The sequence below is a fragment of the Muscardinus avellanarius genome (assembly GCF_963383645.1).
Source record: "Muscardinus avellanarius genome assembly, chromosome: 6".
NCBI classification, from domain to species: Eukaryota; Metazoa; Chordata; class Mammalia; order Rodentia; family Gliridae; genus Muscardinus; species Muscardinus avellanarius.
The window spans coordinates 83,750,451-83,768,257 of NC_137791.1; the positions used below are offsets into that span (position 1 = coordinate 83,750,451).

The 17,807-nt window shown below is 35.9% G+C and overlaps 1 protein-coding gene across 1 annotated transcript in view; it reads left to right on the plus strand.

Moving 5' to 3' along the window:
- The window catches only part of TMPRSS11A (transmembrane serine protease 11A), a gene marked incomplete at both ends in the record, with an annotated part of 54,058 nt that overhangs the window by 31,240 nt on the left and 5,011 nt on the right, over nt 1-17,807 (plus strand). The window contains 5 exons of the mRNA XM_080697234.1: nt 915-982; nt 2,925-3,073; nt 7,711-7,749; nt 10,859-11,030; nt 17,263-17,522. Of these exons, the coding sequence (XP_080553360.1) occupies nt 915-982; nt 2,925-3,073; nt 7,711-7,749; nt 10,859-11,030; nt 17,263-17,522 (688 nt within the window). The remainder of the gene's footprint in view (nt 1-914; nt 983-2,924; nt 3,074-7,710; nt 7,750-10,858; nt 11,031-17,262; nt 17,523-17,807) is intronic.

The following is a 17,807-nucleotide window of genomic DNA, read 5'->3' on the forward strand; positions in this document are numbered from 1 at the left end:
AGGCTTTCCCCAACTTAGCAAGACTCTGTTTCAAACCAATTCAATAAAGTAGGGCTGCAGGTATACCTCAGAAGTAGAATGCCTTTGGGTTCAATCTCCAACATAACACACACACACACACACACACACACACACACACACACTCACTTGGTTGTCCTCCATAGGGACTACAGTATCTGCATTCAGTTGACACTGTTGCCACCGAGCGATTGCTAGGAGATACTGTAAAGCAATCACTAGGTGTGACAAAGCACAGCAGCATGATGCTATGGCAGACTGTTAAAGCTGTGCAAGTGAGTGGGGCAGGGCGGTGCACACCTTCAATCACAGTGCTTAGGAGGCTGAGAGGCAGTCTCTGCCACTTAGCAAGACCCTCAGCAACTTAGACTCTGTTTCAAAATAAAAGATAAAATAAGGTTGAGGGTATAGCCTGGAGGTAGAATGCCCCTGAGTTCAATCAAGTTCACCAAACATGGTGGCAGACATCTGATCTGTAATCCCAGTATTTGGGATGCTAAACCAGGAGGACAGTACGTTGAAGACAAGTGTCAGCAATTTAGAAAGACTCTCAATCTAGCAAGACCTTGTTTCAAAATAAGAAATAAAACAGGGCTGAGGGAGTAGCTCAGAGGTATAATGCCCCTGGGTTTAATCTCCAGTACCACCCCCAAAACATATATAGTCTAGATGATCCCTGTCATACCTATTGAAACCAGAATTCTGGGAAAGGAGACGCATCATCTATAATTTGTTTTTAATCCAGCAAATAGTCTGTTGCACTGTGAAGATTGAGAGCCACTGACTTAATAATTTCACGTCTGTGAAATTTATTTATATTGTTATAACATTTATTAAAGGGCAGAGTCTTATTACAAAAATCTTATTAACTCAAGTTTTTCTCAATGCTATTACAGGTGGATGAGATATTTATTGATTCAGTCTTAAACCAGTACTACATCAAGAACAAAGTACTCAGTCTGACGTATGTATGTTTGGGCAAAGTTGCAGTGACAAGCCTGGAGGAATAAAGGGCAGAGGATATAGGCACCCTCATATGTTGTATGTCTCTATATGCACTAGGCTCACAGCTAGGGTTTTTCATATAACATTACCTCCCAGCAATTTAAGATGTAGGTTTGACTACCATTTGTAAATTAAAAATTAATATTTGTGGAGGAGGTAATATATTCAAAGTTCTCCCAGGGAGAGTTACCTCAAGTGGCAGAACCAAGAATAACCACTTGATAGCATGGCCTGGAATCTACCACAACCCATAGCCTTGGGAAAACACAGAAACAGGTCATTGCATGCACCAAGTTGTATGTTTTTTGACAAATACATTATTTCACAAGAATTAAGAAGGCAAAGTTGACTGCAAAATACAATATAAGTTTTGTCCATAATGATGCCCTAGTGATGGGAGTCATGCCCAAATGAAAATATGCCCTGTTGTATCAAATGTTATTTTCATTGCAGTGGAAGAGGAAGGGTCTTATCAGTTGGAAATGTTGCTCAGAGGTTTCAATTGTGTTTTTTGAAAAATCATATGGCAGAACACGTATGCCATCGGCATGACCCATGAACCTGTATGATTCATTTTATTCAAGAAAAATAATATATTCAGATATAGATTTATTTTAAGGAAATAATCATTTTCTTACCACAACTAATTCCTTATTGAGAGAATTACTCCAACTTCTTTATCTATAATTAGTGACTTTCATAAGGATAATATGAATTAGAACCACTTAAGAGATTAAAAATATTTTTAAATGCTGGAACATCCTAGATTTATTGCCCTCTTTTCAAATTCTGATTCACCATAGTATTCTAGCAACATTATCTTGGTGTTATAAATTTGGATTTTGCAGCCACCAATTCTATGCAATTTTTGTGGGTATCCAGAGCAATTCTATGTGGTAAATAGTGTCAGTTACTCTTATTTAAGATGAAAAATTATTTGATTACCTGTTTGCCAATTTGGCATTAAAATTCTAATGATTCATATCTTCGTATTCCAAGCCTCAATGAGCCACAATATATAAAATATCTCAGAATTGATATGATTTATTCTTTTTTAGCTAAAAGATTCAGGAAGTGAGGCTTCTAGTGTTTTTTTTCAAGCTTTGAACTTTTGTGATATAAAAACATGAGACATGGCAGATCAATATATATTAATTTTTATTTTTAAAAAATATTTTAATCGTTTGATTTTCCTATTTTAAGAAAATGTAAAAATTCAGTTCCACAGGTGGAAGCACTTGAACCTGCTTATATAAAAAAGTTCAAGAAACTGTGCAATAGACCAAACCTTAGGGAATGGAAGATAAAGGAAGACATATTGAAACTCAAAGAACACTTAGAGATGTTCAAAAAGAACCCATCTTTTTTATGGATATAAGTTTGCATCATTTTAATGACTACACTGGGGTTGGAGCCAGTTGTCATAAATGGTGTAGAGGTGACTCAGGTAGCATATGTGTGATTGATTGGCTTAAGAGAACATGACGACTTTTTATGTCTCAGTTTCACCTGCTATAAAAAGCCTTCAGATTAATGAAGAAACACATTCAAAACATAACCAGTGGCTTTATAATTACCTCTTGACACTCTCAAAAACTGAGGCATAAACCAAGGAAAGATAGAGTATAGGACAAGCTGGGAGTGGTGGCACATGCATGTAATCCCAACACTTGGGAGGCTGAGACAAGAGGATCACACAGGTTTGAAGCCAGCCTCAGCTACTTAGTGAGGTTCTCAGCAACTTAGTGAGACCCTGTTTCCAAATAAAGTGTAAAATAGGTCTGGGAGTATAGCCTGGAGGTAGAAAGGCCCCTGGGTTCCACCTTCAGTACCACAAAAAAAAAAGTATAGGACAATACCATATGCATTCTGAATATGCACCTTTCTCCCATGTGTCATAGTCCAGAGGGAGACAGTATCAAAGCAGATGTCATTATGGCGTTCCAGTTCCCCTCTACTGGGCAAAGGACAGTTAGAGAGAAGAAAATCCATGGCATCTTAAATCAGAAGATAAGGAATACAAGAGATGTCTCATCCGCTCAAGTTAATGGTAAGTAGGTACCTTTCTGTGTGATATAAATTTCCTGATTATATCCATGTTATATATCATCATAAACTCACTTATTATTTCCATTCCAAATAATAACTAGAATTATATGGAAAATATTTCAACTTAAATATGTGACATCTCAAGATTTTATTATTCTCTGATGAAAGCAATGCCTAAAGTTAGTCATCAAGTGGTTTTCCTGGAAGTAATTGATTGGCACTCATCTGCAAATAAAGGTAAACCTACCACTAACAGATGGGTTAATCTAACCCAACCATTGCTCCATAACTAAGCAAGTGAAAATGCCAACAGTTAAGCAATAAATTATATTTTGGGTGGGACCTTCCAGAGACACACACTCACCTGTTGTCTTTAAAACGTATGAATAGTTTCTATCCATAGTGATGTTATGCAATTTTTGTTGGCTTTCTTACCATGTGCATTTAGGAAAATTATAACCCAACTTTGGAACCACTAAATTCATCTAATAAATAATGCTTTAAAAATTACTAAACTTAGCTTAGTGTGGTGGCACACACTTATAATCCCAGTACTTGGGAAGCTGAGACAGGAAGATCATGGTTCATGGCCAGCCTCAGCTACTTAATGAGGCCCTTTGCAACTTATTGAGACCCTCCTTGTTTCAAAATAAAGAATAAAAAAAAGGGCTCAGGTGTAGCTTGAAGGTAGAATGTCCTTGGGTTCCATCCCCAGAAAAATGAAATAAAATAAATCACTAAACTAGAAAAAGTAGTCACTAGAACCATCTATATAGTGTCTCACTTTTCTATTTTTAATTTACTCTTTGTTCATTAAACCACCATCACTTCCCTGAGTTAAAGAGAAGAAACATTTATCAAGGCCCCTCTCTATGCCCTTTACATTCAGTAGTTAATTTAATTTTTATATCCCAATAAAGTAAGGAAATTCAACTTCACAAATGTAAAAATCAGGCAAAACCTTTTAAAGAATCTAATAATTAAAATGAGCCTGACCAGGTACAGGGGCACACCCGTGTAACTCCAATGACTTGGGAGGCTCAGACTGGTTAGACTACAAATCTGAGACCAACTTCTGCAACTTAGTGAGATCTTTTCTCAAAATAGAAGTTCTAAAAAGGGCTGGACATAATGCTTCTGTGTTCAACCCCCAGTACTCCCCACAAAAAAAAGACCTAAGTTGTAAATCTAGATCTTTAAATTATTGATAAGCTTCATTACAAAGGGGTTCTATTTTCTCTTATATGTGGAATCTAATGAGAAAAAATGAAAAGAGAGAGAAGAATCTCTTGACTATAGAAGGGAAACCAGCAAAGTAGTGGAAGGGGGAGGAAAGAGAAGAGGGGAAAAAAGGGTACTGGGGAATAAAATTGCCCAAATCATGTCTGTGCACATACAGTTATATAACAAGGAGTCTCACTGTTATTCACAATGCACCAATAAAAAGAGGGATGGAGGTTCTGTGCTGAAACACACTTTAGAAATTCTCTCTATGATATTGGTCTCATGAAAATTCATCCTTTTTGTTAGCTTAGTAGCAACTCTGAGGAGTCTAGCTAGACAGGAACCTTTCTATGCTTGTTTACTAATCTGCTTTCACAGTATCTACTTCTGATAGGTAAGTACTGATTTTCCTCACAAATTCCAATGGACACCAGTTTTAAGAAAGTCACAGAAGAGTCTGAACAAATGACTTATGTTGGACATGAAACAGGATGTCCTATCGTAAGGACTTAGCTGACTCTTCAAGAGGAAACCTCAGCAGGAAGTGAAAATATGAGGTAATGGAATGGGCAGAGTTTGCTGATGTGACAGAGTCACCTTCTCAGGGAATAAAGCTGTGGACCTCTCCCAGGAAAGAGGGAGGAACCTGTCAAATGCTTAATCCACCTTCTTTGTTAGGTGGAAAGGTACATGAAATGAGATTATGAAATAGTGGCCATTCTGATAAGTTACATGATATGCTATACGTAATTTTCAGCAACAAGTTAGTTTGCCAGGAATAGAAAAGCCTGAGCTATCTGAAACCAGAAATGAAGCATGAAATAGTCATTGGCTTCCCAGCCTTTTGAATCTTATTGACTCAGCTTTCAAGTTTCACCTTATTTTAATGACTGTACTAGATTAAAAGGTAGGACATACTGATGCAGAACCTGATTTAAGAGTTACCTAATGTTAACCCACTGAATTACTCTAAGACCCAAGTAGTTGACCCATACCTTTGGGTCTATTTTCTCATGTATAAAGTCGCAATTATAATGTTTTTTCTTCTTGAAATAAAAGATTATGAGAACGTACCAAAAAATAGAAAACACAATGTGGAATATGGAAACTATTTATCCTTAGGAAGTTTATTGTTTGGAAACCTGAAAGCATTAGTGTGAGTGACTGACTGGTAGTAGAAATAGCTAGAACCTTGAAGGTTTCTTTTTTTAATTTTTTATTGGTGTAAGGTTCCTAATGTACAGTGTTTACAAGCACTTAGGAAAGACCTAGTATAGTGGAAAGTGCAGTAGCATCTATACTAGGCAATCCTTAAAGGATTCAAAGGAAAAAAAACTTATCCTTCAGAAACTCTTTATTTTGGTACTTAAAAAAATAGAAAACTGCAAAGATTCTAAGTCAAGTCTAGAAATGACCATATAGCTCAAGATTCATCCATAATTTATAAAAAAATCTGTCTTTTGTTTTTACAAATAACTGTGGCATGAGCCCTTCAATATATCAATGTGTGAATGCAAAACTACTATCGACTTCTTTGCATTGTAGGAGTCACGGCTGGGGTAAAGCTGCTCACTGCCCACACAGAAGGCAACCGGTTCCCCATTTCCCACTATCATGCTTTGTAGCAGTAATGCTCCCAATACTAATGAAATTTCTCACAGTTTAGAAGAGTACTGGGGTTGGGCATGACGATGCATGCCGATAATTCCAGTTCTTGGGATGCTGAAACAGGAGGGTCGCAGATCTGAAGATAGCCTCAGCTAGTAGTGAAACTCGCATCAACCTAGAGAAATCCTGTTTTCAAATAAGAAATAAGATTATTGCTCAAAAGTTGAATGCCTCTAGGTTCAATCCCCAGTACCACAAACAGAAAGAGTGCTGAGGAGGTCACTTTTAAGACTAAAGCGTCAATGTTTCTTTCACTCCTGTGCCTGGAATGTAAAAATTATAAATCTTCAACAGCTAGTGACTCATATAGTGATAGCTTGCCTCCAAATGTAATCATTCTCCCTAAGAATACAATTTTTAAAAATTCATTTGCACTTTTAAACCATTATGCCTATCCTAGTAACATTCCTAGAAATAGATAGATTACATCTTGCTAGGACTATGTTGACACAGTATTAATTACAGAATTATAACATTATATTATTTTTATTTTAATCCATTACTAAGGATAAATTAAAACATTTTAAGTGAAACAAGAAATTTACTACATGAAAATACATTTGACAGAAAATTGAGTTATTTCCATATAGTGAATCTACAGTAGGCAATTTACTCTTCAGTATACAGTAACTTTGGGACACTTTTAAAGGCATCTTTGAATTGGATATTTTTAAAAATTTCCACTTTGTGGATCTCAACATCATTAGTTTTCCACATGGAACTTCTAAAAGGTTAATAGAATAAAACATTCTTATTTTTCACAATGGGAAATAGAAGATTGAGGAAAAAAAAAGTTTATTATCATTTGCTTAGTAAATCATTTTAACCTGAAAATCACTATGGTTTTCATGTACCCATTTACAAACGGTTTTTTTTTCAGTTTTTGAAGTGTAACTGATAACCTAACCATATATTTAATATGTACCACAAAATATGTGTGTGTGTTTCATGTGTCAGATGCTATATGTTCTTGGAAGTTGAAAGAATTTAACCTTAAAGTGTGTCCAATAGTTGGCCTTTTCCAATGTCAGCAGATAAAAATACACAATGCTTTATTCTTTAATAAAAGCATTTTGGAACTATGATTTAGAAGTATTTAAAATATATATGTAGTAGTTTCCAAAGCTTTTTTTTAAACCTCAAAGCTACACATCCCAGCCCTATTAATTTATACAGGGCCTCACTAAATTGTTGAGACTGACTTGAACCTGTGAGTTTCCTGTCTCAGCCTCCCAAGTACACTCCTAATTTTTTTTTTTCTCAAGTAATGCACCACCACTTCCAAGCTGTCAAGTTTTGCATCCTAAACCCATTACCCCTCCCAAAGGCTTACGTGAAATCCTAACTAAACAGAAGCGACAAAAGCCAACTTGCTGTGGTTGAGATAGGGTTAGAGGCCTGGGACCCATCTACTCACTCACTCCCATCCCTTACAGTGGAATCCAAAGAGGCTTTACTCTGAACCACTGAAAAATCATAGTTCTGTATTAATAAAAACTATTTGTGATTTTAGTCATCCACCATTTTTGTCTTATACACTGCTTTTTATACCACATTATACTTAATTTTAGGTTATTTATAATTCTCTACAAAAATGTAAGCATATATTGCTTTATCAGATAGCTATTCTCATGTGCTCAGCTATCTACAATCCATTTATGGTCAGTGTCTTCTTATAATTCCTGGTCATTGAAATGCACCAGGAGAATATTAAGTTACCATTCTTTGCTACATTTTGTTTCTCAGCAATAAGCTCATCAACAGGGAAGCTCACTGTTCAAGCCTATAAGTCTAATTAGCTTATACAAACAAATTCAGTTGCCACATTAGCAAATATATCTTTAAATATTATCTTATAATTTTCCATCTATCTCCCACATTTTGAGATAAAAAGAATAACAATAGGACTATAGATAAAATACTTTTTTCTACTCTAAAATTAATCTTTTAAAGTAATGTTCAAGAAAAAAAATTACATGGTGAAAATTCTGGAGAAATTTTAAGAAAATATGCACTTATGTTTGAAATAAGTGGGCTTGCATTTCTAATTTTTTAAATACCATGAGATGTGCTTTCTGCTTAATAACAAAATAATGAGAAAGTGATTCCTGGGGAAATATATTCCTCTCATTATCTGAGACTGACCACTCAAAATATACTTAGTCTCAATCAAGAAATGGACAATTGAATTGAATGGACACTTCACAAAAGAAGAGATACAAAATGGCCAATAAGTACACGAAAAAATGTTCTACATCATTAGCAACGAGGGAGATGCAAACCAAAACTACATTGAAATTCTAACTCCAAACATAATGGTAATCATCAAGAAGTCAAATAACAATAAGTGTTGGCAAAGATATGGGAAAATAGGAACTCTTCTACTATGTTGGTGGGGTTGCAAACTAGTTCAGCCACTTTAGAGATCAGTGTGGAGATTCCTCAGAACACTGAAAATGAATTCATCATACTATCCAGCTATACCACTTCTGGGTATCTTTCCAAAGAGGTTGAAAACAGAGAACCACAGTAATATATGAGGACTGGCTGGGGGAAGGGGTGACTGATAGTAATAAAGAACCAGAACATCATTCAGCTATACCACTCCTGGGTATTTTTTTTTCAAAGGGACTGACTGAAATCAGACCATTATGGTAATACATGCATATGCATTTTAATAGCAGCACAAATCCAATAGCCAAATTATGGAACCAATCTAGGTGCCCATCAACAGATGAATGGATTGCAAAGTTACTGGATATATACACAATGGAATCCTACTACAATAAAGAGGAACACAATTGTGTTGTTTGCAGGAAAATGAAAGGACCTGGAGAACATTATGTTAAGTGAGATTTACCCAGTTACAGAAAATAAAGGGTCATGCCTTCTCTTACATGCAGAAGCTAGATCGTAATTAGGATATAAGAAAGACTTTCGGTAATAGAAGAGAAACCCCAGGGGATCACGGGAGGAAGTGGGGGGGAAGAAGAAGAAACATTATTGGAGGAAACACTTCCACTGACATTAGGTACATAAGTGAGAATGCCAATGCCAATCTCATCTCGATATCTCGTGTGGGGAAGGGGAAGTGGGGAGGAAGCCAGGAAAACTTATCAAATGCTGTGTTCATGTATGTCATTATCACTATGAAATTATGAACGTGAGACTAAAATACACAAGTATATAAGAAAATAAAAAATGTCACTGAAAGGTCCATACATTTCAGAAAGTTTACTTATGTTCTAGTGTGGAGAAAAGAATGGAGGGGCAAGACTAGAAACAGAAGGGTAAATTAGAAAATTGCTATCATTCAGAAGAGGAAAAATGGTAAAATAAACTAGAAAAATGAAAAAGTGGTGAGGATTTCTAAAATAGCTGGTGATGTTTGGAATAAAATCAATACCAGTAATATGAACTTTCTTTTATTTCTTTTTTTTTTGGGGGGGGTGGTACTGGGGTTCCTGGAAGACCTTCTACCTCTGGACTACACTCCCAGACCTATTTTTATATTTTTTAAATTTGGAAACAGGGTCTCTTAAGCCAGCACGGCTGGCTTCGAACCTGCGCAATCCTCCTGTCTCTGCCTCCCAAGTGCGGGGATTACAGGCGTGCACCACCGGGACCAGCGAACTTTCTTTTATTGATACTTTATTAGTTGGAACAAAAATTGAACCTACTATATTTTCTCTATTAACATTGTGCTTTAAATAGGCTTCATTCTTAGCAGGAATCTCAGGAAGCAAAGTAACCTTTGATCTGATGCTATTATAGTGTACATATTTATTTTGGTCAATAGTGAACATGAGCTGGGCATGGTGGCACACACTTGTAATCTTAGTACTGGGGAGGCTGAGACAGGAGGATCACAGGTTTTTGGCCAACCTCAGCTACTTAGTGAGGCCATCTGCAATTTAGTGAGATCCTGTTTCAAAATAAAGAATAAAAAAATGGAGCTAGGGGTCTAGCATGGAGCTAGAATGCCCCTGAGTTTAATTCCCAGTACCCAAAAATTAAATAAGTAAAATAGTGAAAGTGAGCTGGGCATGGTGGTACATGCCTTTAATCTCAGTACCTGGGAGGTTGAGACAGGAGAATCACAGAATCAAGGCAAGCCTCAACAATTTAGGAAGGCCTTTAGCAATTTAGTGAGACAGTATTTCAAAGTTAAAAAAAAATAAAATGGACCTGGGGGTGTAGCTCATAGGTTTCAATCCCCAGTACCATGAAAAACTTCCCCTGGATTCAATCCCCAATACCATGACAAAAAATAGTGATCGTGATGTTTATTCAATCCCCAATACCATGACAAAAAATAATGATCATGATGTTTATTCGATCCCCAATACCATGACAAAAAATAGTGATCATGATGTTTATATGGAAACTTTAATCCTGCAGAGTGAAATAGTGGTCATGACACAGTAATCCATGCACATCTTAGAAAGAAGTCACTCATAAAATCAGATAGGAGAAAGAGGTTTTTAAAAAGCCAGGCAATTATTTTTTGGGGGAAAAGAAAGTTATTCTTCTGGTAAGGACTTCATTCTAAGGAAACAGGGAAACACAGCTGGATCACCTAAAACTGAAAAACAATAATATTAGTGAGAGCTCCTAGAACAACTGGATAATTGATGCTGCAAGCTCACAGGCCTGACTTATCATTTAGTGATATGTCAATTCTTTGCAGCTTAACAAAGCTTCAGTAGGTAATACACATCCCTGTCTACAAAGAGAGGTAGTAAGCAAAATATCAGTGCATCGGGAACTACAGACACTGTATAATGACATAGTATGTGTTTATACAGTGATAGTTTTGTTATCATTTCATCACCACAGTCTATTAGACTTTTAAAATTTAGACATTTCTTATAACTTATCTCATTTTTTTCAGGTTGCGGTAAACGAGCTACCCCATTAATAGTCAACAGAATAATGTCTGGGAATCTTGCAGCCAGTGGTGCCTGGCCTTGGCAAGCTTCCCTTCAGCGTAGTAACATTCATCAGTGTGGGGCCACCTTGATTAGTAATACATGGCTTGTCACCGCAGCACACTGCTTTAAAACGTAAGTTGTTGACCTTAAGTGTGACCCCACTATTGCTAAGAAGCCCTGAGTGTACCCATGTTCTGTGTCACAATGTCCCAAATATTATTGAAGTCAAATAAGAAAACTCAGATTCTTCTTAAAAATATTATTAGATTTGCATGTTTATTCGGTAAGTTTGGTGGGAGTAGTGAGAGCAGTAATAATTATCCTAATATTCATCAACCAAGTCCTCAGTTTTAAATAAAGTGGGAGAAAACAGAAGTCATTTTAAAACAAAATATTTACTAAGATCATATGAAACGAGTCTCTCGTGAAACAGTGCACTCACTTAATACTAATGTCTGTTTCTGACAAATAATTGGATCACTCTCATGCTGATGACAAAGATCCAAATGAATTACAAAATGTAACCAAAATCTTTAATAGAGGCAGAAAGTAGGTGAGTGATGATAGAAAGCTGTTTAAATCAAATTTATAGCATTATCGTGGAAATCTGCAAAATTAGAGCAGTTCAAATCAAAATGAAAATGACAAGAATGATAAGGCAGGTATGTCACAAGAGTTTCTTTTGAATATTAAAGAATTAGGAGAGGTTCTTAGACTATTCAATAAAACCTTTATAAAACAGCCCCTCTTGACAATAATGCTACAAAGGACAAACCCAAGTTAAAGGGTAGTGTATTGTACTATCATATATTTTTTCAAATGAACAGTTAACACAATTTTTATTCATTGTAAGCATTGTTGTACAACCTAAATTTTATTAAGTATAATATAAAAACTTTTTAAAAACAGTTTTTAGTTTTATTTTTCAAGATAATAACCAGTCATATCATTTTATCAATATTGCAATTAATTTTTAAGATTTCCTTTTAAGTAGATTGACTTAAGGCAAATCCCAAGTACCAATTATTAGGTGATAACAAGGCCTTTTGAGTACCTCAGTGGAATAGGTTTCAACAGGATATTGTGGAAAGAAATTTAAGAACCAGATGGAGAGTCAAATGTCTGTGACCTTGGGAGTTGGGAGTTATAACACTGGTATGTTAGGGAATAGATAAATGATATCATTTCACATTTATTTAGACATATAAAGTCCTTATATTTCACCATAATAAATTATATATAAATAAAAGTATAAGTCTATGTAGAGATTCTTAATATTCTAATATATATTCAAAGACACAAGTGCTTAGATGTAATAGTACACATCCGTAATCCTACTATGAGACTGAGATAGGAGAATTAAAGGTTCAAGGCCAGTGTGTGGTAACTTAGTGAGACTTATTTCAAAATAAAAAATAAAAAGGGCTGGGGATACAGTTCAGTGGAAGAACACCCTTGGTTTAATCCTCAGTAGTACACACACTAAAATAAGACAAGAGTGATCAGTAGACTGAAATGAGAAAGTCAGATACCCCTTATGCAGGTGCCTAGTTTTGGACTGGAAACCTCAAAGTAATGGCATGCTTACTTTGAATTCACCAATTTTGTTATTGCTCTATTTTTGCAAGTATCTTTATACCACTGAGCACCAACTCTATACTCTAATAGCTTCTATCACTGATGTTTGTTATTTGATTTTGAACAACAGAAAACAAATTTATTTCCTCATCCACTTAACAGATATGCATTAGATTCTCTCTCAGACCAACCATAAAGTGAATGATAATCTCCAAACCATAAATGAAAATAAATATTATTACTTTATTTTCACAGCAGCAACTTCTAGAGGCCTGATCTTATTGGTTTTCTAAACACACAAAGATAGGTAGTATTATAATGTTGAAATTGAGCTAGGGAGTTTGCGAAAGAGGTAAACACCAGATTATCAAAAGTTGCTGCTTTAATCAGACTAACCAAATCAACCAGCATCTTTGGGCAAGGTGGGAGAAGAGACCAAGGAGCCACACGTGGTCAGAGAGTCTCGTAGTCCCAGTAGACCGACAGAGTCACGTGGCAGGGCATAAGTGCCCGTGTTTTAAGCAAGGGAGGGGGTTTTGAGGGCAGAACTAACAGCGTGGGAACACTGATTCCCTCATGACATCTGGAGCCTCAGGAAGCCTGGGATCTTGGGGCACCTGTATTCTTGAGATATCTCCACTTCTGGCTTCCAGGGTTCCGCCTCCTGTCCCCACTGTGGGGTCACATGGGGGGACCTGACCCATCAAGTATGACTATCATACCCAACAAAGTAAAACGTGAAGCTTCCAGGAAAATCAAATAATATAAATTGAATGAAAAGATAACAAATATCTTACTCAGTAAGAACTCTACTCAAATAGTGATGATTAATAATGTTGAACTACTGGCAGGTGTGGTGGCATATGCTTGTAATCCCAGCATTTGGGAGGCTGAGACAGCAGGATCCCTGTTCACGGACAGCTTCAACTACTTAGTGAGATCCTTTGCAACAGGTCTCTCAGTGAGACCCTGTTTCAAAATAAAGAAAAAAAAAGTAGGGCTGGGGTTGTAACTCGGAGGTAGAATGCCTCTGGGTTCCATGCCTAGTACCACGAAGAAAAAAAAAAAAAAAGAATGTTGAACTACTAAGGATACTTTTAGAGCCTAAAGATATCTAACTTCTCTGTGTACTAAAATATTTTCTAGAATTGACAGATTATATGCAAGTTGTGTTTATCATATTAGATCTCATATACTTTTAAGGAAATATAGTAGAAATTTTAGAAGGTCCTTAACTAGAGAATAAGCAGGAACTAAATTATTAATTTTAGCAAGTATAAATAAAAGGCTCTAACAGATCCAAAAATAGTTAGTATATGAGATATGAGTACAGGAAGCAAAAATGTGCTTTAAAGTTGAAAACTGTTAAATTTTTGTCAGAGGATAGCTTATGTAAGTCAGTTGAGCCCAAAAGTCTATTACAATTTAGAACTTATGCCAGGCGTGGTGGCACACGCTTGTAATCCTCGCACTTGGGAGGCAGAGACAGGAGGACCTCGCAGGTTCGAAGCCAGCCGCACTGGCGTAAGAGACCCTGTTTCAAAATTATAAAATAGGTCTGGGAGTGTAGCCTGGAGGTAGAAGGGCTTCCAGGAACCCCAGTACCACCAAAAAAAAAAAAAATAGAACTTATTTTTTAAAATTAGAGCTTCAAATAAAAAAAAGATGTTAGACACCTTGTTGGTCAGCTTCTACCTGGGATAGTCAATTCCGTCCTGTATGACACACTGGGGAAAAAAAACTTGACAAAATTAAATGCCAAAGTAGAGGTTTGTAAAAGCAAGAGGCTAGTATATCCACATAGTCTTATCACTCAAAGTATGATCCACAGGCCAGTAGCACTCACATCACTAGGCAATTTGTTAGAAATTAAAGAATTTAAGCACTATCACAGACCTAAAGAAATCAGGAACTGTGATTTAATAATATCCCATAATTATTTGTATGCACTTTAAAATTTGAGAGATACTGGCCTAGGAAATTAAAACTTTATCCTGAGAAAGCTCTGGCAGAGATAATGGTTGTGTTAATAGAGCTAAAGTACTTTCATGTGGAACAGAATTAAGGAATCAAGAAAGAACTTGCCAACAGAGTTGTGTGAAGATAAAAGGAATTCAAAGATAAAAAAGGGATTCTAAGGCAAAGAACCTGCCTCTACCTGCAGAAGAGCTTGAGAATAGACAATCAGTACTTGAAAGTGTTTTTGTAGCAACAACTAACACCAATGATTAAGCCTCACTATGCTACAAACATTTGATTTAGTGCTTAAGGAGGGTGTTTTAGATAATTCTTATACCATTCTGCTAGGTAAGCCCTGCTTGGAGGGATAAAGACAAGTTAATTACCTTGCCTACAGTCACAATATTAGAAGATGGTGGAATTGAAAATGAACATATGGGACAAGCATGGTGGAGCACACCTGTAATCCCCATACTTGGGAAGCTGAGATAGGAGGATCACAGATTTGAGGACAGCCTCAGCAAGGAGAGTGACTCTCATCAACCTAATGAGACCACATTTCTAAATAAAATCAGACTGGGGGTGTATCTCAAAGGTAGACTACCTCTGGGTTCAATCTCCAGTAACACACACACACACACACACACACACACACACACACACACACACAAACTATTATCTTCCTGATGACAAAATTTATCTTTTAAACACCGGGACAGGACCAAACAATGTTTAATGGCTTTTTCTTCCCTACAATGGTCTAACATTATTTCAGTCTAAAATTGAGTTAACACTTAGAAAAATTAATTCCCAGATCCTTTACTTTTAAAGATAGCTTCTAGACCAATTGTCACATCTATAATTCGCTTTGGAATCTAAATTCTTATGCATTTAATATTTATCAACATTAATATTTATCTTGTTGATTTGGGCCCAAGTTAAAAGGTTAAGTGTAGAAAGTGTTTTTAATCTTGTTTTAGTGTGTCTTGTGTTCAGTATTTTTTCCAGGTTTTTTTTATCTATTAATGTAATAAAATTGAAGCTCTATTAAATAGTTATTAGGCCACTGTTTGAAAACTCTAGAATTATCATTTCCACTCAGGTAAATACAATTCAAGGTTTGACCTTTACATTTCCAAGTCCAAACCACCTGATTTATGTTAAATTCATCTGGGCATGATTACATTGAGGATATAGCTTTATGCTAATAAAATTCACCAAAAACTTATTTAGAAACCAAAATGTCAGTATTTTATGCTATACGAACAATTAGGTTCACAATCCAATCTTAGCTCTCCTTAGCAGAGTTTTGCACCTCAAAATGTTGTATGGATCTAGGTGTGGTGGTACATGCCTATCATCACAGTACTTGGGAGACTGAGATGGGAAGATTGCAGGTTCAAGACCAGCTTCAGCAAATTAGTGAGACCTCAACAACTTAGCAAGACCATGTTTCAAAATAAAAATTAAAAAATGTGTGGGGTGTAGCTCAGAAGTAGAATGTCCTGGGTTCAACCCCAATTACCACCTGCCAAATGTAAGAAATTAAAAAAATAATAATAATAATCCCAGCACAGCTAACAGTTGTAAAATTGGACTTAACCCTATTGGCATGTTTATATGCTCCTTATATGGATAAATCTAACTATTAATAAATAATGAGATTAAGAAAAATTTATCTTCATAGGCAGTATCTGACTCTGTTTATGCTTCATAGATTAATGTTGGTTAATTAATTAGTTAGGAACAGTCAATCTTGCTATTAATTCATTTGAGTAGGAGACAGTTTTATAAAGAAAGAGCAGAGTGAGGCAGGCAGATATATAATATTAAGCAAATGGTTTTAACCCATCTAGTCCTTATTTTTTTAAGTATAAAGCAAAGGCTCTACTAGTAATCTTTTGTCATCACTAAATGACCGTTCTCATTTCAGCAAGAACCATGATGTAACAGTTGCTCAAGCATGCAAGCCATAAGTCAACCATTCTTAGTCATCTCTTAGAGGACTTCTGCATTCATCCTCTGACAGCTTTACTACATCCACTTCTGACCTTCAATAATCTAGTTTCCAGAAAGAACCAACACGACTTTTTTGACAGTGTCAATAAGACTACACAACTTCTTGGCTAAAAAGCATTCAGTGAATTTCCACTTCACTTGAATAAAATCTAAGCACTTTATCATCCTATAAGATATTCTGGCCCTGCCTTCCAGTCCAACTTTATCCTCCACCATTCTTCTCCTCGTGTCCTAAATTGAAGCCCATCTGGCCCAAGACCTTGGAATGTTTGCTTGGAAACTTATCTCCGTGATCTCATGTCTGAATCTTCATCAAACATGTCTCAACTAAATGTGTTGTTCTCCAAAATACCTTCCATAACTACCCCTTAGCACTAGGCATTACCTTACTTTACTTTATTCACGGGATTTATTAGTGAAGTTGTCTACTTTTTAACTTGTTTTGATCTTTTTTTCTTTCTTCTAATTTAGTGTTCCTGTGAGCTAGATATTCACACCTTTTCACTCTGTTCAGCACTTGGTTAACATTCTGCACATTGATGCTCAATAAGTATTTGATGAATAAGTAAATGGTATTTTATGTGTTTTACAGTTCTAAAATTTAATAGTTTGGTATCTAATACATTATTTGTTTATCTTTTATACTTCAAAATACTAGCAATAGACAATATTTAAATGGTCAAAGCAAGACATCATTGAAACCAAGTAGTCTCAGAATATTTTCTGTTTTATTAGTTTATATGTAATTAGTGTTGTTCATAGATATTCTGTGAAGTTCATTTATTTTGTTAATTTCTTAATTTTCCAGTAATTCAAATCCACGTTATTGGACCGTTAGTTTTGGAACAACCATAAACCCCTCCTTAATGAAAAGAGATGTGAAAAGAATCATTGTTCATGAAAGGTATCGCTCCCCAGCAAGAGTGTTTGATATTGCAGTTGTGCAGTTCTCTCCCAAAGTCACCTTTTCAGATGATATACGCCGGATTTGTTTGCCAAAAGCCTCTGAATCCTTCCAACCAAATTCAACTGTTTACATCACAGGATTTGGAGCACTTTACTATGGTGGTGGGTATTTCACAAAAGCTAAGAGAGTATTAACCCTGTTAAGGGCAGAGTGATTTAATCTCCATCAGTATTATCTTGCCAGCCATTTATTTCCACACAGCTTTATTGGGCTACAGAAATTCAATTCAAAGTAACCAAAGCAGAAAGAAAGACAAAAGAAAACCAGAAAATTTGGCCCTTGTAACTTGGAAGTCAATTTGTATGAGAAGTCTGGCTTCAGATACAGCTAGAACCAAGAACTTATTATGATGTCATTCTGAATCTGAATCTTTGTTATTTCTTAGC